The 22101-nt window shown below is 34.6% G+C and overlaps 1 protein-coding gene across 2 annotated transcripts in view; it reads left to right on the top strand.

The window, feature by feature from the left end:
- The window catches only part of LOC118202111 (calcium-binding protein E63-1-like), a 710926-nt gene that overhangs the window by 413498 nt on the left and 275327 nt on the right, over nucleotides 1-22101 (top strand). For both annotated transcript variants that reach the window (XM_085821630.1, XM_085821631.1), the window contains one exon: nucleotides 15287-15595. In XM_085821630.1, the coding sequence (XP_085677756.1) occupies nucleotides 15593-15595 (3 nt within the window). In that variant the 5' untranslated portion in view covers nucleotides 15287-15592. The remainder of the gene's footprint in view (nucleotides 1-15286; nucleotides 15596-22101) is intronic.

Below are 22101 nucleotides of genomic sequence, written 5' to 3'. Positions count from 1 at the left end.
CAGTCTTTCTTTATGTTCCGCACTCGAAATATGCGATAAATCAATCTCGTTGACAGAAATAGCATTCACCAGATGTGAAAGGTAATTAATTTTCAAGCCACTTCCGCTTTCGGGGTTTTTGTTTAGATTAACGGAGACGCCAGACGATTGAGAAAGATCATAAACATTCTTCAATGACACAGCAATATTCAAATTTCCCATAACGCAACGAACGTTAGAATTTCGAGATGACTGAGCAGTTATCAAGTTTACATTACTTTTATTCCGATGAGAAATTATTTGAAGGCCATTCTCGGTAAAAGAGAAGTTAAACTGATTCAATATATCCAAACCTAATACAATTTGATTACATAAAGACTTAACAACATAAATTTTCGTACGCAGTGAAAAACTATCAATTGAAATATCAGAAATGAAAAAGCCGATGGGGTACGTTTGCTTTGATTCAATTCCGTTTAATGTGATGTCGCTACAATTTAAATTAGGAGAACCAATCTGCTTGTGTAACTCCACGCTGCATATCGTCACATCTGAACTAGTGTCAACTAGACTATCAACTAAATGGTTATTTATTTCTACAGTCTTCATAATTCTATGCTTATCAGAAATTCGCTGTATTAAAGCTTGTTTCTCGGGGGTCTGATCTGGACAGTCAGTTGATTTATGCCCGAAATTTTCACATTTAAAATATTTTATTCCCTTCGATTTGTTTACACAGTGCCATTACTTATGGCCATATTCCTCGCAATTAAAACATTTGATCTTATTAACGTTAGATTGATTTCGGTTTGATGACGCAAGCTTACTTCTATCTTTAACTTGGGTGTCTACTTTCGGTTTCGGATTTTTAAATTTATCATTGTCCGATCTCATTTTATCATAAATTTTAAGCCTTTGTTTAAATTCAGTTATTGTTTCGCAACCATATCCTCACCACCGAATCGGGAATACCATCAATAACATATTTAATTAATGAAGCATCTTCAATGTTACCTCGCGAACACATTTCTTTCATTTTCAAAAAATACTCATCTAAAGATTCATTAGGCATTAATTTATGCTTACATAACATTTCATGCAATTCACCTGAATTAAAAGCTTTACCATATTCAGATTTCAAAAGCTTTTTTAACTTACACCAGTCATTAACTTAAGGTTCACTCTGAATAAATAGTTTCGCTTTACCTTTTAATGATCTTTTAGCAAAAACTAATTTATGCAAATCACTTAATTTCAAAGAATTTATAACATCTTCAAATTCATCAATCCATTTATCAACATTTTCATATGCATTACCAGAAAAAGGATTTACAATACTTTTAATATCCGAAAAACTAAGATGAGGTTTAAAATGATCTTGAATTGGAAGCTGCATACTGTTATTTACTTGAGACTCGTTAAAACCATGATTGTCTCTTTGATTATCATCAAGCACTACTTCAGAAATTTTATTAACAGTTTCATCTTCAATATCACTATTTTCTTCATGCAAAATATTTTCAAATAATACAGATAAATCACACAGGAAAGAGACAATTCGGGTTACTACTTCCGATTTTGAACCCTCTGAATTTATGCACAATACGTTGCAAACTTTAATTAACTCATTCAAAGTAAAACTATTCTGCACTGTATCTATTTTCTTATTAAATTCTTCAGAATTTGGTTTAAATATAAAGCCTCACGTGATCTTTTCCGGTTATTTCGATCTCCATCAGTATTAAAAATAAGCTTATGCAAACTTATTTCATTTCAGAACTTTTACTATTCTTTAAGGCTGCTTCGAATTCTGGAATTTCTACTAACTTCATATTGGAAGGAAAGTTTTGTACTCATCCGACAGATGATTGTCTTCGGTAAGGGTAATCCCCACTTTATACGAGTAATCCAATAAATCCAATAGCTTGTAAGAATAGTTTACTCAGTTCACAGTTCGATGCACAGTTCTACTACTCGCACACTTTCGAGTTCGAGGCCGCACGGGTGGTCGCCATAAATTGTAGGGTTTTCTTTAAATACTGAGATAGAGAGCACGAGCATGGCATTGTACATGCTTTTATTTTACTAATAAGAAATAAAATGTAATAATGATAAATTAAGTAAAGATTAAAGTTGCAGAATTCATGTAATGATGAACATTTCAGTCCTTTCACACAAACATTCATGGGTAGCTTTGAATAATATAATCAGCTAAAGGCATAACAGCTAAAGGCGAAACATCAAAAGAAGAATCAAAACTCTTGGCTCGGTTTTCTTCAAGAGTTGAAGAAGGTCTTCTTCAACTCTTGAAGAAAAGCGAGCCGTCTGCTCACATCTCCACTCACATCCATGTCTGGACGCTATCTCACGCTGTCTGGAATGCTTCGCACTGCGCTATGCTGCGATGACGTCATTACTAGCAATTCTAATTCAGCATTGGTCGTGGATTTCCACATATATAAGAATTATATGCTGTTTATTATGCTTGTTTATTTTGGATACTGACATAAGGCTGGTTTGCCTAACGCCATATTCTGGCACATTTCAGTCATTTACTACCAGAAGTTTTCATTCCTTTAATTATCAAATTATCAGTTTATATTACAGATATTCATAACACTAAATGACTTTTTACTTCCTCGTACGAAGTAAAGAGAGTATTGTAATCGCGAAATATTTTGGATATTATATTTCAACCGAAATATCTCCATTTGGATGTTTGTTTTGCGTAACGTCTGTAAGTACGGAAAGAATAAGGGACTTTTTAGCCGTATAATGTTGAAATTTTGTATAGTTAAGTGTTTTAAATCACGAAAATATTCATGTTTTAGCAATGTCAAATTTGAAATAATTAATAATAATTTTCGACAAATAACGAAATCTAACTTTTAATCCGGTCTCCCGGATTTATTTGGGAAAGTTTCATGCTCGTCATAAAAAAATGAAAATACAAGACGTTTGACTCCCATACTACAAAAATTCAAAAATTTTTAATTTTTAATTTCATTTTCAACTTGCCTTGAGGGATCGGTTAATTAAGCTAGAATGATTCGAGGAAATAAGTTTAAATGAAGTGCAGAAAAAAATGTGTATAATTTAATAGGCGTAAAAGGAAGTCATGTAGTGTTCACATCATATTTTTTCTTTAATTTCTAATTGAGAACATTGACAAACTTAAAACACTAAAGTTTTTTCCCTTTATCTTTATTTAAAAATATATCCTTTTCCTGTATTCTACCTAATTATCTAGGCACTTTGTAAAATAATGCTAATAAGATTAGTTAAAAATACTAATAGCCTTTTGAAATATCCCAAAAGGAGAGTGTTCGTTTTAAAAGCGGAATTGTGTGAAACTATTTTTAGTATTCAATAATTAAAAGCACTGACATTTTTATTTGTGATTTTCCTAGAGTTTAATTCTCTTTTTCATTTATACCGAATGTACAGGTGAATTTTAACATTTGTATTATTCAAAATATCGCATTTCTTTTTGAATGGATGCAAATCATATTCCTTTCTGGCGTTTGAATCGTATTCCTTTACAAGTTTTTAAAAATCTGTAGCTCACCGCTACCAGAAGCTGCATATCGCTTTAACAAATCGATTTAGCGGAATCGATTCGATGTGGATCATCACCTGGATGATATATCTTTTTTTTTTTTAGCTTTCAGTGGAAAATGACTGCAGCATTTCGACATTAGGTGTCCAGGTGCTATAATGTCGTCGTCTTTTCTGCTTTAGAGTGTATATTTGAATTTGAGAGGATATAAGATGATGGAAGAGAGCAGTTTGAAAGGATTTTAATATTGCATTTAGTTTGAAACATTTTCAGTTTGTAAAAATGGAAATGTAGCTAATTTTGCTCAGGAAAATCCATTTTCCGAATGGTACTATAATAGACATATTTATATTAAAATGTCTATACAAGGTTATTCATAGTTCTTCGAAATATTTTTAAAATTCACAAAAAAGTAAATCGTGTAATCAACACCAAATCTTATTATTACTGAAATAATATTAAACTGCACGTTCGTTTTGCATAGTCCACAAATGCTCTCCGTGTTTCTGTTTGCTGATTCAATGAAAATTTTTTAATAAATTGTTTCCTCTCACACGCACTCCATATATGGTGACCGTCCTGAGTGATATTATCATAAAATCGGTGATAAGATTGATAAGATCAATAATTCTAGAAATAGTAGGGAGCAGAGAACAATAACAACGAGACAACTGTAGACAAAATATAACATTGGGTTAAATCTAAGAACAGATGCAGCCACAGCAATAACGCACCATTTCCTCGTCTTGTGTGTCTTATGCCACTTGTGTCTCTTATGCCATAAGACACTGAATTATTGTCGTGGCGTAATATCGGAATTCGACCTTCTGTACGTTCCTGAAGAAGAGATCGCTTCCGAGCTATCCGACCAAAATGTCTGCGGTGCTAGGCGGATCAAGATGCGTAAGGAAGGTAAGTTGATCGATACGAAACACGTGATCCTTACCTTCAACACGCCTGATCTGCCTAAGAATATTAAGGCCGGATATTTAAATTGTCCTGTAAGACCTTATATTCCCAACCCTATGCGATGCTTCCGTTTCGGCCATTCTAAGACGTCTTGTCGTGGCAGCCTCACATGCGCCTGATGCTCACAGATTGGCCACGATTCGGAAAATTGTACCGCTGCGCATCGTGTATAAATTGCAAGGGTCAGCACCCAGCATTTTCACGCCTCTGCCCAAAATGGAAATCCGAAAAAGAAGTACAGACTCTTAAAGTTACCAGGAACATCTCGTATGCTGAAGCCAGAAAACTAGTTCAAAGCACACAGCTCCAATCAAACAAATCTTATGCCAGTGCAGTTAAAACAACACGTAGCATTGCCACCCAAACATCAATAGGCACGCAGACTAAACCAAATAAAACCCAACCAACCACATCCACCAAGAAAACGGAAAATGCAACTCATTTAATACAAAAAAAAAAGAAACAGTCATTCAAAGTAAACCTAAAACTGAAAGTCACAAAATAATTAATAAAAATAGAAGTCCCAGCAATAGCTCTTTTGACGAAATGATTTCTGAATCTGCGGATTCAGACACTATGGAAGTAGAGGAGGGTCTAGAATTTCCCAGGCATCTACTTCCACGAAAAACCAAACAAGAGCACAGAAAGAATAAAAACCAGACATAATGGCCACCCTCGTCTCATGGAACTGTCGCGGTTTCCACCGAAATTTGCTCGACATCAAAGCCATAATTAATGCTTATCATCCTGTATGCTTCGCAGTACAGGAAACAAATCTAAAACCAGAACAACAGGGAAAACTTCGGAGGTTTTCCTTCGTCAGGAAAGATAACCTTGCAGGTGAGCGTGCCAGTGGAGGTGTAGGTCTCCTCACCTCACTGGATTATCCCTCAAATGTGCTTTCTTTGACGACATCCCTTTAAGTTGTCGCTACTCAAACAAATTTTGATTTTGTTGTTACAGTCGTTTCTCTGTATTTGCCTCCAAATGAGCATATTGATCAGCAAGATTTAAATGGTCTTTTAGAGCAGCTGCCTGAGCCTTTCATCATAATAGGAGATTTTAACGGCCATAGTCCGCTCTGGGGTAGTAAGGATACTAATTGCCGAGGAAGACAAATTGAGCAGATGATCGAAGATCATAGCCTTTGTCTCCTCAATAATGGGCAAGATACTTACTTCCATGAGCCTTCAAAAACATTCCATGCTCTCGACCTTGCCATCTGTTCACCATCTCTGTTGCCTTTTTGCACTTTTAATGTGGGTAAAGATCTTTACAACAGTGATCATTATCCCATTCTTGTGTCTCTTGCACGAAGAGGAGCAAACCCCATGTCGAGATCCCCTCGATTCATACTGGACAGGGCAGACTGGGAACTCTTCTCTTCCATTGCAGAGCTCACAGATGAAATGGTAGAAGATGCGCATATCGATGACGCTGTTGAACCTGTTACTAATACTATTATTCAGGCAGCTATGCTCTCCATTCCTAGAACATCAGGAAAAATACTAAAATATTCAAAACCGTGGTGGAATCGCGACTGTCATGAAGCACTGAAAAAACAGAAAAAAGCATGGGGTATTTTTCGTAGACATCCTACTCTGCGAAACCTCATAGCCTTTAAAAGAGCCAAAGCAAATGCACGAAAAGTAAGAAGGCAGAGCCAGAGGGATTCCTGGATTTCATATGTGTCGTCAATAACATCCTCCACGCCTAGCAAGCGGGTTTGGGAAAGAGTTCGAAAAGCATGCGGCATATATAAAGACCACTCACTTTCCTTTTTGGGAAAAGATGGCCGAGTGATTAGCTCCATAGAAGAAATTGCGAATACTATTGGTGAGACATTTGCTTCCGTTTCTTCCAGCAGAAACTATACACCTGCATTTCTTTCTATGAAGCAGCACTCTGAAATAAATCCCATCGCATTCAACTCTTCCAAATCTGAGCCTTACAATAGAGACTTTACTATGCTTGAATTAAGGAGTGCTTTATTGCAGACACATAGGTCTTGTCCGGGTCTTGATGGAGTGAATTATGAAATGCTAAAGCATCTGTCCTGTAAGTCACTGAATGCCCTTCTCACTCTTTACAATAGGGTGTGGAAGGAGCATGCCTTTCCCAGTGCATGGAGGAGAGCTGTTGTCATTCCTATTCCTAAGCCAGGGAAAGATCCAAGGAATCCCTCCAACTATCGGCCAATTGCCCTTACGAGTTGCCTCTGCAAACTGTTTGAAAAGATGGTAAACAGCCGCCTAGTCTACTTCTTGGAAAAGAATGATATTATATCGCCTTATCAGAGTGGTTTTCGAAAGGGAAGAACAACTGTAGATAACATGCTCCTCTTAGAGACATCTATTCGAAAAGCATTTGTAAGAAGAAGCCACCTTGTCTCGATATTCTTCGACATTGAAAAAGCTTATGATAAGGCATGGAGATACGGTATACTCCGGGATCTTCACGAGAGTGGTTTGCGCGGCAACCTACCAATTTTCATTCAAAATTTCTTGAACACTAGAACTTTTCAAGTAAGAATTGGCTCTGTTTTTTCGGATGTTTTTGAACAGGAAGAGGGTGTGCCTCAAGGCTGTGTGCTCAGTGTAACCCTGTTTAGTTTAAAAATAAATTCTGTACTAAAAGAACTTACTCCCACCATCTTGGGATCTCTATATGTTGATGATCTGCAGATTAGCTGTCGAGGAGCAGACATGAGATATGTAGAGAGGCAACTGCAGATGGCTCTGAATAAGATCCAAGAATGGTCAGACAAACAGGGATTTACATTTTCGAAACAGAAAACTGTGTGCGTGCACTTTTGTAGGAAGCGAGGTCTCCATCCTGAACCTGAGTTATATTTGAATGGTACAATTATTCCAGTTACGCCCGAAGTAAAATTTTTAGGAGTGACGTTCGACCGAAAATTGACTTTCCTTTCTCATGTTTTAAACCTGAGAAAGAAGTGTCTAAAAACACTAAATATTTTAAAAGTGTTGGCGAACACCTCCTGGAGTGCAGAGCGTTGCTCCATGCTTCGCATTTACAGAGCGCTCGTCCGCTCTAAACTGGACTATGGCTCAGTTGTTTATGGATCCGCTCGGTCATCTGTTTTGTTAAAACTGGATCCTGTTCACCATCAAGGTCTGCGGATTTGTTCAGGAGCTTTCAGGACTTCTCCTGTGCAGAGCCTATATGTTGACTGTAACGAACCATCACTTTATCTGAGGCGTGAGCAATTGTCCCTTTTGCAATATTTTAATATTCTATCTCAACCTGAACATCCCAATAAGCTGTGCTTACTTGATAATGAGTGTAACACATTATTTGAAACACGTCCATCCTGTGTTCCTACTTTCCTTTAAGAGTTCGCCCTGTCATTGAGGAACTCTCCCTCTGTGATATGCACCCCCAAGCAGTACAGAATTTTGAAATTCCACCTTGGGAAAATTCACGGATCCAGCTTCTTGATGTTTTTAAACATCACGTAAAGGCGAGCACTAACGAGATCGTTTACAGACAAATTTTCGCTGAGCACAGGCACAAATATAGCAGTTATCATCCGATATACACAGATGGATCAAAGTCAAATGATCATGTCGGTATGGCTTTTGTATTTGAAGATTACATTGAGAGCAGATGCCTGCACCATGCTTTCTCAGTCCTAACATCTGAACTATCTGCTATATATTATGGTCTTTTTTACATCTCAAAGCTCTGCCACAAAAAGTTCATAGTTTATACAGACTCGTATAGTGCTCTTAAATCCTTGGAAGCTTTTCCCAACGCTCAGAATCCTGTGGTAGTGGATGTTCTCAAAATTCATAGAAATTTAATGATACGAGGATATGAAATCCTGTACTGCTGGGTTCCCGGGCATACGGGAATAAAGGGAAACGAGCTTGCAGACATCGCGGCAAAATCTGCTGTCGAACTGTCCAGTCGCCTTATCCCTTTTAGAGACATCTGCTGTGTCATCAAGGGAAAGATACGAAAAAAATGGCAGCAAATTTGGGATGTTCAGCATCACAACAAGTTGAGAAACATCAAACCTAGAATTGAGCATTGGGATTTTGCTGGAAATCGTAAAGAGGACGTTCTTTTGACTCGACTCAGAATTGGTCACACCAGAGTCACACATAGCTATCTTCTCAAAGCTGAAAATGAGCCTGTTTGTTTTAATTGTAATGTTTGTTTATATGTTCGTCATATTTTAATTGAGTGTCCATGTTTTAATAGTCTTCGCCAGAAATATTTTAATAGCTATGACTTACCTCTCGACCGTTTAATCGGAAGAGAGGTCAATTCTAATTTATTTTATTATTTAAAAGAGATTGGCTTTTATTACCAAATGTAATTTGTTTTGAAGACTGTGTCTTGAATGTTAATATGTGCTTTTAACTTGTTTTTATATGACTTCATCCTCTGGATTTGGTACATTTATCTACTTGTTTTATTTATTGAATTTTAATGTCATCAATTGTAATCATCTCATCTTTTGTTTGGCGCGTCATAATCATCTCTGGTTTTTGCGCCATAATCACTCACTCACTCACTCACTCACCCCTCGTCTTGTGTATCCTATTCATTTTAGTAGCAAATATATTGATATTCCTGCAAATGGTCTCTGTCTCGACTACAAATTTTGATGCGTTCTTGCTTATGGCCTTTTTATGGTAATGAGCCAAAAAAAAATGTCTCACTGGTAGAATCAATCACTATTGTTTTCACTAAGATGTGATATCAACAAGATATCAAATATATGTTAGATCCTCTTAAGGATTGTCTGAGACTGCTGAAAAGCACATCAAAGCTGCAAAATGCTAGAATAAATACAGCAGCAACAAAGTATCATGATGTTCAATATATCCTTCCAATGACTCATACTTGAGTACCATACCAGCAAATGATCGGAGTGTTTTCTTTTGTCACACCACCGAAAGAAAACATTCTGAGCATTTGCGAAATGTGTTAAAATAATCTTAATGAGTTTAGTCCTATATCCATGTGATATAATTTGGTATCGGTTGCGCTGATTATTTTCTGAGAATTCTTAAACTGGGAAATGCACTGTTATTTTTTTTAGCATGTATGCAAAATTATTAGCTATCTCAAATTTTAATTTTTATTAACTCAACCAAAAATAGAACAGCTCGGGTTTATATAGTAGTATCATGTCTTTAGGATTTAACAGTGACAGATTAGATGCAGGGTTAAATTTAACAGCGTCTCGATATACCTGTTCGATGTTGGGACACTTTTAGGCCGCTATCATACATCCGTTTGTTTCGGAAGAACAACTGTTTGAAACAATTTTTCTGCTCTGTCACAACAGCCAATCACCACAGATCACTTTGGGGTTAACATATAAAGAGGAAACTGGTTTTAGTGGAAAACGAACAACTTTCAATTTTTTTTTTTTTTTTTTTTTTTTTTTTTTTTTTTTTCCGAAAGGAAGGAAAAAATCGCGCGTCTTTCTTTCAATAGTAAACCAGGCAGAAAGATTGTCCGAAACAGTTGTTCGTATGAAACAAATGCATGTGTGAACTTTTTAGGGAGCAGACCTTGAGGTATCCAAGATGTTTTGACAGTTGTGTGCGCTCAATATCAGTTTTGTTTTAAGAGGCTATCACTTCTAGGAACGCGCGCGGCTACTCGGAACAATTCCGTGAAACGAGATTCTAGTAGCACTGCTTTAAACGGGAGGCTTCCGAGAAATGTTTCGTCTAGCTAAGAGAAACATGTCCCGGCTATGAGCAGCATTTTGAAGCTTTCCCAAAAATGTTCCGTCTGGGAATGTGTTTCTCGCACGTTCAACCAATCAGACGAGAGTTCTGCTTCTCAAGGATCACGGTAACTTTCAATATGGCAATGGATCTCACTGTGAAGTCATGGACGGTGGAAATAGAGGCCGATTTAATCATTGATGTTTTGTTGTAATATAACTGCCTGAATCATTTTTAAAATGTTTATATATTCATTAAATATATAATCGTGGAAATTTCAGAGTTGATAGCGTTTTACGACGTTCTTGCAGTTCAGATTTGTTTACAAATTGTTCTTCGCCAAAAGTTCGCCAAATTTGTCGTATTTCGTGCCGATCGTGTATTATCACTGTTAGGTAATAGAATTTTATTTCTTAAATTCAAGTTGAATAATTTTTTAAGTCCGTTTGTATATGCGTGGCTTTCCTCTTAGTTACTTATGTTTGAAATTGTTAATTGCATAATCAGTGACACATTTTAAACAGCATAAAAGATGCATAAAAAAAGAAAACTATAGTTTATGTAATAATGAGAATACTCATTAAATTTGTCTATTATTTTCATGTTATTAATGAAATACTTTTTGGACATTAGAAACTATACTTTTATTGTAAATGCTACATATTAAAACATTGGAAATTTATGGATTTATTATTATGCATGATGAAACTCATTTGTACATACATTCATTAATATAAATCTTATTCATTACATTAATACTAATAAATATATATCAACAACTTCTAAACGATCGCATCTCTCTATCTGTATGTAAATATATGACTTATTAGATGTGTGGAATATTATAGAATATTAGAACATATGTATGTATGAATACAAAAATGAACATTGCCAAAAAGTTTGTTTGAAGTTACTTCTAACTCATATAACCATTATGTAATTGGCAGCAACTGTAGTCATCAGTTCTTTGCAAATTATATCATATGTATAATCTACGTAATATAAACATGACTAATAAATAATAAGAAATGTAACAACTATGCATTTATAACATTTGATTACTTAAACAGTGCACAACTGATTATCACCTTCATGTGTGTTTACATAATGAATTGTACTTTCCAATTATGTGCACAGGCCTACTAGTGGCCGAAGAGTCGTTGAACACTGGTAGTTCTGTCTGAGGTTAGAATGCCGCGAACAGGCTGGCCACATGGGCGTTCTCTTGGTTTCCCCATTTGTAACTAATATACGAGCCAGTTTTAAAAAATCTTCTACAAAGGGGTCCCTCTTGTTAGGCAGATATCCTTCGAAGCTTTGCGTAATAACATAAATTAAACTCATGATGTGCACCTCCTAATTTTAAGAGTTGGTATAATTCATGTGTTTTAGGTATATTACCGAATTTTCTATGGGACAGTAAACAACTCGCACATGTTTGATTGCTCATGTAGTCATATGCTTTATTTGATCTTCATTTTGCTGAATAGCGTCTGCTGGCTGTGAGGATGTAAATATCAGCCATATAGATTTTTGTCATAGATTGTCTTGCTCTTTTTTTTTTTTTTTTTTTTTTCTGTTTGTTTGTTTATAATTATATACAGAACAGTAATTATGAGCCATAAAGTTAGTCAAGAAAATGCTTACACCAGGTCATAAATTTTCCAGTGAGCCATCAAATTTTCATTAGAATGCAAACATCAGAAAATACACATAAGTAATGTCTGATAAACAGACTTATCCAGCACATGTTTTAAACTAGTCTTAGTGTATACAGAATTTGGCTACTACTGATGTAATTGATTGCTATAACCAGAAGTGTGTTTATCCGTTACTTGAAGTGCCAGAGTGGAGATCAAAGTGATTAACTTGATAGCAATCACCTTTCTATTATCTTCCATAACTAACAATAAAGTTTAAAACGAAAAGAGTGTGAGCGATACAAAACAACACGGTCACTTTCGCCAATCTGAGCAATAACTGATTCTTGGTTGGCTTTCAGCCTGTTTACCAAGTGAAGATGGTAATCCGATTTCGCAGAAAAGCGATTCTCAGAACTGTTCCTTCAAACATTTTGTTCCGGCAACAAATATTGTATGTGATAACACTCTTACGTTGCGCTTAGCACAGATCTTTAAGATAGAGGATTGTAAATTTGCATTTTGTTTATTTTATTGAAAAAGGAAAATTTTTCTGATCATATACTTTTTGTATACTGTAATATCGCAGTGAGTTTTTTAAAATATATGGCTGATGTTGGCAAGCAATCGAATATTTAATTATCTGGTATACTTCTTTACACACTGATTATTTGATGCTATATCAAGTATACAAGTAAAATAAATATTACGTAACGTTCTTTTTCAGAGTTTTTGGTGGAAAATTAATTACTAAACTCGAGCACATCGATTAGTTACGCGGTTTTTCAAGCACCTGTTCAAGTACTGTACTACAATAATAATGTGACTGTTTCCCGGGTTTCTATGTAAACAAATAAAAACCTTAATTAATTATTAATTTTACTCTATTCGTAAACTTATGGCATCTAAGCAGCCATCCGAATCACGAAATACGAATTTTTTTTTAATTGCTTTTAATTTTCTAAAGGCTTCTTTCTTTATTGTATGTATTTTTCCCCTCGTTATATTGAAGGTAATAAGATTATTTTTTAAGATGAAGAATAATTAACAGGCTTCTTTGCTCTCATATCTCTATGTATAAATAAAATTTTAATTCGGGCATCTGATAAAAAAATTTAAACAGTTCGTTATAAATTTTGAGCAGTTCTAGTACGATAAAAATAGTTTTGTTTGTGATATTGCTACAAAAAAGATTCTTTATTAGTCTTATGAAAAAGTGCTAATTGAAAATGTTGTTATCATTCAAGCGGACACAAATCTTTGATATTTCAATATTTTTCAGTCATGTCATTATGACGTTTTCCATAGTAGATATTTTCAATTGATTGATTTCCAATTAAAATATTAATTAGTAGTTTCAACTGATTATTCATAATTATCGAGTTCAGAAATAATTAGAAGAGTTATTCTATTTACGGAGCTTTGTATTAGTTGAGGAGAAATAAAAAAATCTTGAATTATGAGCACGTAGGAAGGTTTTTGACACTGTGTATATATGCTTTTTGCACCTTTGTGAAGATGATAAAATACCAGAAGAGTCTTTCTGAACCATCTCCTTTAAAATGTTTTCCTTGAGCAAATATTGTTAAGTATATGAATTAATTATACATTTCAAAATCTATTTATTTAATGCCAAGGAGAAATTACGCAGATTTAATTAATAACAGATGGTTCGTCACCAAAATCACATGATCGTTTCAGTTTGAAAAGATTAGAGTTTTCGCTCATCTGGCAAGAAATTATATGCATTTAGCATGATTATCTGATTTTGGTTGCGAAATAATCATAATTTGTTTTTGTTTTATAATTAATGTAAGGGAGTGTTTCAACAATTAGATTCTGAAGAAGATAGCAATTAATGCATGATTATAATATTCATTTATAAGAATTCCCCTAAGAATTGTGGCTTCTTTATTTATTTAAGATTTATTTTTCATCAGAATAAAAGCAACCTAACTGTAAATTGAATAAACTCTGTATATCAGATTTAATAGTTTCACGCTAAATAAGTATTTATAATCTGAATATCTAGGCTTTATAACATGCATCTACCAAATGACATCTTCTCGAAGTCATCGAATTAGAAAATGCATTTTTATCGTTAGAAGGAGAATACATTTAATGATTAAATAGACTTGGTTGAACTGTACCACTGAAAATGAACATACACGTTTCAGATACTCTATCTTATTTATAAATAAATATAATAGCAATATAGGTTATTTATTATATACAACTTTAGAAATGCTATGAAGATACTTCTTATTGTTATCTATATTTGGACATAGCAGATCAAAATTTTCACCGATTTTTTGGAAATTTTAATGCATAATACTTTTGGAAGTTTATAATTTCTTTCACCTCCCCACAAACTTTCGTGGCGTAATTGGACAGCACGTGCGGCTGACAATAGGGAGATCCAGGGTTTGAATCCCGGTAGAGGCACTGCACAATTTTTACGTCTCTTGCATCGATGCATTTAATGATCCTACAAGTAATGCCTGGACTAAAAGGTGGTGGACCATAATTCATCGTCAACATGATTGACGATTGGGTCCTTTTATCTTCAATCACCCTTTAAACGAGGGGAGTATATTACATATTTTCTCCCTCCTTTCCTCATGCCTTCGTGATGTAACTGAATATCATGTCCTGCTGGCATTCGGGAGGTTTTCACGTTTCCTGCATCATTAAACCTAAGGACGCCACAAGTTGTATTAAAGTTGAATTTATTTCCCTTTTTTTAAAACATGTATTTTAACGTAATATTTTATTAAATTTGAAATTTTCAATTACTACTGCAAATACTTAACACAACGTATAATAAACTAAGATTAAGATTGATGAATATCATATTTGGCATTTATAATCAATTTTATTTAAAATAAAATTTTTTCGAAACGTTGTAACAATTTTAAATCATCACGACTTTTGAAAAAAAAAAAAACTGGTATCACATTTCAATTTATTTTCCCATTCTTATATTTCTAACTATGCATAGTAATCTAGTAGTGTAGCTAAGAACTTTTGTTGTTAGGGCGCTGCTATGGAAGGCTTTATGCATCTAAAAAACACAGATAGATTTCAGACATTCACCTAAACGTAAATGCACGAGAAATTTTAATGGAAATATTATCAAAAGGTTTATATCACTCCAAGCAACAGACATTACAAGCTGAAAGAGGACGATTAGTGCATTAATTAGTTTTCAAAGTTTTCATGATAAAAGTTTAAAAAGTTTTCATGATAACTTAAAATTAGTTACACTTTTAAGTACAATCAAACACTGCATAATTTTCAATATTTAACGTTTCCTAATAAAATTTCCAGGACATAGCAAAATGTTTGCCGATAGTATATAAAAAGATGCTTATATTATTATACTGCACTATGATATGCTAAAATTATTCCTTCTCTTTCAGATTTCTTACTGAGAATTCCAGCTGGATTCTCCAAGGAGCTACAGATATCGTCACTCGTTCCACAGAAGTCAGAATCGACGATATTCAGCTCCGGCAGCTGTACCTCACAGTTGGGGCAGTGACGTTTTGAATCTTTGGCTATGTAGACATCTAAGAATACTCGGAAGATTCTTTTCTGCTCATTCGGGAGTTATCTGCTGTCAAGCTCTGTGTAGTGCCATATCAGAAGGAACACCCATTCCTTATCCATCAATCCTGGCGCAAGCATTTAGACGATTCTTCCACAGGGATGGAGCTGGTTCTCGAATGGTCAGTTGGAAATCTTTACATTATTATTCTTCGAAATAAGGTGACTGTTTGAAATTAGATACAAATGTCAACAAAATATATTTAAGATTAATGTATTACAGTTTTGTTGGAGCTCAGTCCAATTTTATTGATGCATTGCTCTTTAACGCAACTGGACGCTGGGCGTGTTGCAACTTGTAGCGCTGGATGTGGCTGCTTTAGCTTTTCGTCCAAAGAAGAGGGGAGGGGGAGATTTGGAACAAGTTTTCTCCGCGCCCTTTGACAGGAACGGATTGGTAAGACTGCTCTGCAGCAGAAATTCGAAGTTCTGAATGAAACAAAGCTCTTTTGATTGATTAAGCTAATTAATACGTTGAGCTCTTCGTTTGCTCACTGTTAAACTCCATAAAGTTATTTTCCTCCAGAAATAGTACAAAGTTGGAAATCCGGAAAAAATCTAATATTCGGACCATCAGTCCAAAAAAATATATAAATAAATACAATAATAAAGAATTCTTCCCTTATAAATTCTGGAAACGGAGAACATAATAACAAAGGAGACAGGTGTGCCGTAAATGCGACTTTTCTCTGGACTAAATGAGGTTTATGCATATCATTTTTATATACATGCTGGCTAGGAAGTCGCACCGTAGCCAATAATAATGCATTGATTGACATTGTACTGACCGTGTCCAGAATTCTTGAGTAATTGTGAGGAGATCCGAGCCGGCGCTACGCATTTTGCTGCTCATTAGATTTTAAAAATGTCGCTATCTTCAACTCCTAAATTCTAAGCATTCAGCCAGCGCTGATTTTTGCTGCTGGAGCTCTTTTAAATTAAAAAAATTTTTGCTACCTCAAGTTCTGATACGCGGTTGTGGAGGCATTAATTGTACCTTCTCTAGTCCTGTAAGGAAGAAGACTGGCATATTTCTCTTTGACCAAAACAATAATTGAAGTTCCAATATCGCCATGTCTGCTTATAATCTTGCTAGCTTTAAAGAGCTGAACTCAGATGCGGAAATGTTTTTAATCGGAACCGCAGAAGTCCCGAGTATTCCGAATCTCGGACTCTGTACTGTAGTTATGCTTCTATATCCAGACTTTCTTAATAGAAGCCCTGAATAATTTTTTCAACAGAATCCTGCAAAATATTTCAGGTGTCAGTGAATCCTCTAATAAAGTTTATAGGAAAATAGGTTTAACTGTGCCCAGGTTATAATTATAGCTCTTATAATCCATTATTCGCATTATAATAATAATTTCTCATTAATGGAGTACTGAACTAATGGATTATATTATTTTCGACACTAAGCATGATCGTACGATATGATAATAACGTTATAAAGTATATTTTTTCCTTCTTGATTGTGGGTTATTATGTAATCAAATTAGCAAGTCCATCGTTAAAAGAGAAAATTGTAGTTAAAGAAGAAAGAAGAATTATTCATCTTGATTACGATTTGATTACTGAAGTTGTTTTTTTTTTTTTTTTCCCAGCCCAATTTTTAATTATCATTACAAGATCATTCCTAAGCATTGATGTCTCATATACGAATAATATAATTAATTTTAAAATAGAAGTTTATTTTTACAAAAAATGACACACAATGCTTCTGTCACTACATTTGGACATTGTGACTGTTCCAAAATTTTGAAAGGAAGCAGAAAAGTTACTTATAGTATTGCGGTTTAAAGTAGCTTTCATTTCTTACAGAAAATTTCCATATAACAAAGATTCAAAATTAATACCGCGTAACTTATTCATTATAAAATTAAGCTTTGTATTTTTGTAACTGCAATAAATTGTGGTGTTAATAATATCCTGCCTGTCTAAGTCCAACTCCAGTATTTCTAAATTCATCAGTAACAATTTATTACTTATAATATGAGGGCATCACTGTATTGCGGAATATCATAATTAAGGTGATCAGTATTTAATTTTTATTAACTTCAGTATAACAGAAAATCAGTAAATTTCAGAGTATCAATGTTCTTCTGCAGCAGAAAATCCTACAGAAACAATTTTTTCCATGAAGTTTAAGGTCCAATAAATTTATTAAAATCAAAACGTTTTCGTTAACTATTTCTGGCATCTCTTATGTCTACTTATCTAGCGTAGAGTTTACCTATAAATATTGTTGTTCTTGTGTCAAGTTAATGCCTGCCGTTGGCAGCAGCCTTGGGCACCTTATAGGTGACAATGTGATTTAGCTCATTTCCGCCTCCAATTTTGATGGAGAGCATCCCGAAGGTACAGGTCTGAGGGTTTCCCACCTCTCTTCCCCTACCGCCAACCTCTCGAGAAGACATTCGGCTTGCCGCATATTTAGAATGCCGCCATTCCGTACTTGCACTATACATTTACAAATATCCATTCCTTCTCCGGGATTCGAACCCTGTGCCGTTCGGCACGGCAGTCAGCGACGCTAACCACTATACCAGTTGGACGGCACCTATATAAACATATATGTGCCGTAAATATATGTAGCGCTTATGTTGAAACTAAATTTAAAAAATATATCTCCCTTCAATATTTTTCAGAAGGAAGATTTTTATTTCGGTTATCTTCTTTAACAATGCAATTAAAAAAAAATGAAGGTATCAAATGGAAGAAATTTATTGCTGCAAAATAAATGCATAAATGCGTATTCATGCACAAATTTATACAATACGCAATATTACATATTCACATACACATCAATGCGTAATAATAAGTAAATGCAAAGCGTATTATATGTATTTATTATGATATCTATTATTTGTATTTATGTGTTACATCAATGCGTATTTAAAAACAAACGTTTATTTTATGTAAAAAATGGTTATAGCATCTAGACATTATATTTACTTTTCGGGTTGAAGCATTTCAAATAACCAGAGAAGTGATTTCAAGAGGTAGTAAAACTATAAAATAGTATCTGAAAATTGAAACACTTCAGTGAGATACAGCCTGTATATTTATTCCACAATGCACAAAAGAATCTGCTTAGTCTCATCATTTTAAACTTTCAAACATCCCATAATATACATTGCTTTCATTCCGTATTCAAAAGAACTCACAGAATATCCTGCAAATGCCCGGCAATTCATTTGCATCAGCTATGAATGCTAAGCTTTAATTTCGTTTCGGAATTTAAATGCGCTTCTGTCAATACAGGGGTAAGAAGATATCTTTCGTAGAATTTCAATTATTTTTCCTCAGACATTATTCCTTTGTTTGATGTGCAGGTATTCCAATCAGCAACAAGCAGGTTTGCTTACATTACAGAATTGGAGTTATGGTATGGCGTTCCACAGAAAATGTTCCAGACAATCGACACTAGAGTTAAATTTATAAGAGAATATGCAATTTAAAAATTTATCCTTGAAACTACATGATGTTTGGTATGTCTTTATACTAGAAAGGGAAATATTTTGATTTCTTTCCTTGAATAATACTTCTTACAGCCCATTATGAGATTGTCTCCTTTCCTAGGGAATGAATAGAAATAGAGTTTTATTATACATTTAAAGTTAGAATAATTTTAACCTGCGTTGGTTATCTGAAGACTAAGAAAAGAGATTTACGTATACCCCGCGGTGAGAAACCATGCTAAATAAGATTTTCATGCAGAGTATCAAACTTATTGGTGTAATTAAAAGGAAATTTTTCATAAAAGTAAAATCCAGTTTTTATTTACATTCATCATATAATGAGTGCTAAACTACTGTAACGAAAGTTCTAGATCAAAGTCGAATCACTCATAATCCAAAAGACGAGATGCATGGCCTGGAGGGTTTTCCATAAATTTTAATTAAGCTTAATATTTACATATATACAATGTTGTCTAAAATGCTTGAATCGAATATTTAAGGCTCAAAAGGCAATAACTGAATAGTTCCAGCTAATATCTAAATCGAATTCTATTGCGTAGTGCATCGAAATTCTACCTTCAAGAAGAAGAATATGTTTTCAAGTCACGTGTTCAGAAGGGGAAAGGTCAAGTAAGCCAATAGATGGACTCCTAACGCCATCTCTTGGCGATATCAAAGAATATTCCTTAACACACTCCCCACCTGAACTCTGACAAGAGTTCATCTAACTCAGTTATACACACAATCAAGTACATAAATCACTATTCTATAAAAATATTAAAAAATACTAATTAGTCAAACACTTCAATTCCAATACAGGTATCAGATAATAAATGTTATAACTAATAAATGAACTAAATTTTAAAATATTTTCCACTTAGCTGAACAAACTTAACTAACGATATTCAATTTAATCATTAATAGACAAAAAGAGAAAAAAAAAACATAACTAAATTGTTAAAGTTCAAAATATCTAAAGTTCAAGAGGATATAGATGTTGAACAGTACGTTTTAAAGTCCCATTACCCGTTTTTAATTCGAATGATCGGACTTTACCATCACGTCCAGGAATAATTTTTATGATTCTACCAAGTTTCCATAACAGTTTGTTTTTATTATCTCCTTCGACTAAAACAACATCTCCTACTTTTAGTTCTGGTTGAAGTTGCGGATTCTTCAAGAAATGGGCAGTTCTAAGATCTAATAAATATTGTTGCTTCCATTTCCACCACAACTGTTTTAACAGCAATTCTTGATAACGCTTTCTTTTTAACAGCGTTTCTCTTGTCGTTTCGCTACCGATGATTCTAGCAAAAGTCAAAGGATACTTCAAATCAGTTTGTCCAATGTTTAAGAAGTGCATTGGAGTCAACGGTTGTGGCTCGTCATTGTCGTTGTAAACGTAACTTAGAGGTCGTGAATTAAGAACTGACTCCACTTCGACAAGTAGTGTAGACATTTCTTCGAAAGTCAACAATGCTTTTCCTACGATTTTTCTTAAACATTCTTTAACAGATCTAACGAGTCTCTCATAAAACCCTCCCCACCATGGGGCTCGTTCGATTATAAATTTCCAATGGGTTCTTTCTTTGGCAATGAAATTCTTGAATTTGTCATCTTTTAAAACTTTTGAAAAATTCTCAAGTTCTTTCTTTGTCCTCTTAAAGGTCTTGGCGTTGTCAGAGTAGATGATTACGCAGTTTCCTCTTCTGCTCAAAAATCTGCGAAATGCAAGTAAAAAGGATTCTGTTGACATATCTGATACAAGTTCTAAGTGTACAGCTCTGGTTACTGCACAAACGAACAAAACAATATAGGATTTTCGAATGTCTTTAGAATTCTTTACGTAAACTGGTCCGGCGAAATCAATTCCACAGACTGCAAATGGAGGCGATTCTTGGATTCTATCCTTTGGTAAGGGTGCTGTCATCTGGTCTGCTGGTTTAGCTAAATATTTTTGGCAAATTATACAACCTTTTAATGCTTTTTTGACTAACTGTCGTCCTTTAGGAATCCAGAAGCGTGATCTGACTTTAGCTAAAGTTGCAGCAATTCCTCCATGCATTATCTTCTCATGTTCTTTGCATACAATCAGAATCGTTAGTCGAGAATTTTCAGGTAAGATTATTGGATGTTTGTTATCTAGTGAGAAGTCAGAAAATTCCAGTCTTCCTCTCAACCTCATAATTTCCTTTTCATCAATGTAAGGAAGAAAATTATACAAAGGAGAATTTTTTCCAACTGAATTACCTTCTTTGAGGGATTTATATTCTTCGGCAAAAAACTTCTTTTGCTCTGATTTTATCCAGAAATTTTCTGCTTCTCGTAACTCTTCAGCTGTGAGAGTTCCTTGAATGTCGCTAGTTTTTCTTAATTTTCTAATGAAACGTGTTGTCCAAGCAGTGACTCTCAACACCTTCTCTAATTTGCTATATTTTGATATGTCGAAAAGATCAAAAGTTTTTTCGATTGTACATTCAAGTTGATGTATATCACCGGATCCCTTTCGGTATTCTAATTTGTTTTCATCTATTGTTTCTTTAATATCTAATCTTGGCCAAAGTTCGTGAGGGAGTTGAAGCCATTGGGGACCTTGCGTCCAAATGGTCTCATTTATTAACTTGGAAATCTTCGTTCCCCGAGATACGAGATCTGCAGGGTTGTCGACACCTGGGCAATAATGCCAATCTTGAGGTGAACTCAATTTTTGTATTTCTTCGACACGATTCCTGACAAAGGGTTTGAAGGCTCCAGGTTGTTTCTGGATCCAAAAATAAGTAATTGTTGAGTCTGTCCAAAAATAGCACGGAATTCTCAATTTCAGTGCTTTCAGAATATTGCTGACTAACTTAACTGATAACAATGCCCCCATTAATTCTAACCTCGGTAAAGTAAGGGATTTTAGTGGGGCTACCCTATTTTTAGAAGAGACAAAGGTCGTTTTGATTTCTTTATTTTCTGTCGTGAAACGTAAATATGCGACTGTACCATAGGCTTTGACACTTGCATCTGAAAAGCAATGTAGTTCGAGATTTTCGACATTAATGTTCGAGTGCATGAAAAGATAACGAGAGATGGAGAATTCAGCCATTTGAGGTAGCTCTTCACACCACTTTCTCCATTCAGAGGACAAATCTTCAGGTAACGGTTCATCCCAATCTATTTGTGAC

This window comes from Stegodyphus dumicola, chromosome 8 (assembly GCF_044657685.1).
Source record: "Stegodyphus dumicola isolate Sdum_Otavi_A_Nest chromosome 8, ASM4465768v1".
Classification (NCBI taxonomy): domain Eukaryota; kingdom Metazoa; phylum Arthropoda; class Arachnida; order Araneae; family Eresidae; genus Stegodyphus; species Stegodyphus dumicola.
The sequence above is the reverse complement of the archived record's forward strand: the minus strand, read 5'-3'. Positions and strand labels throughout refer to the sequence as shown.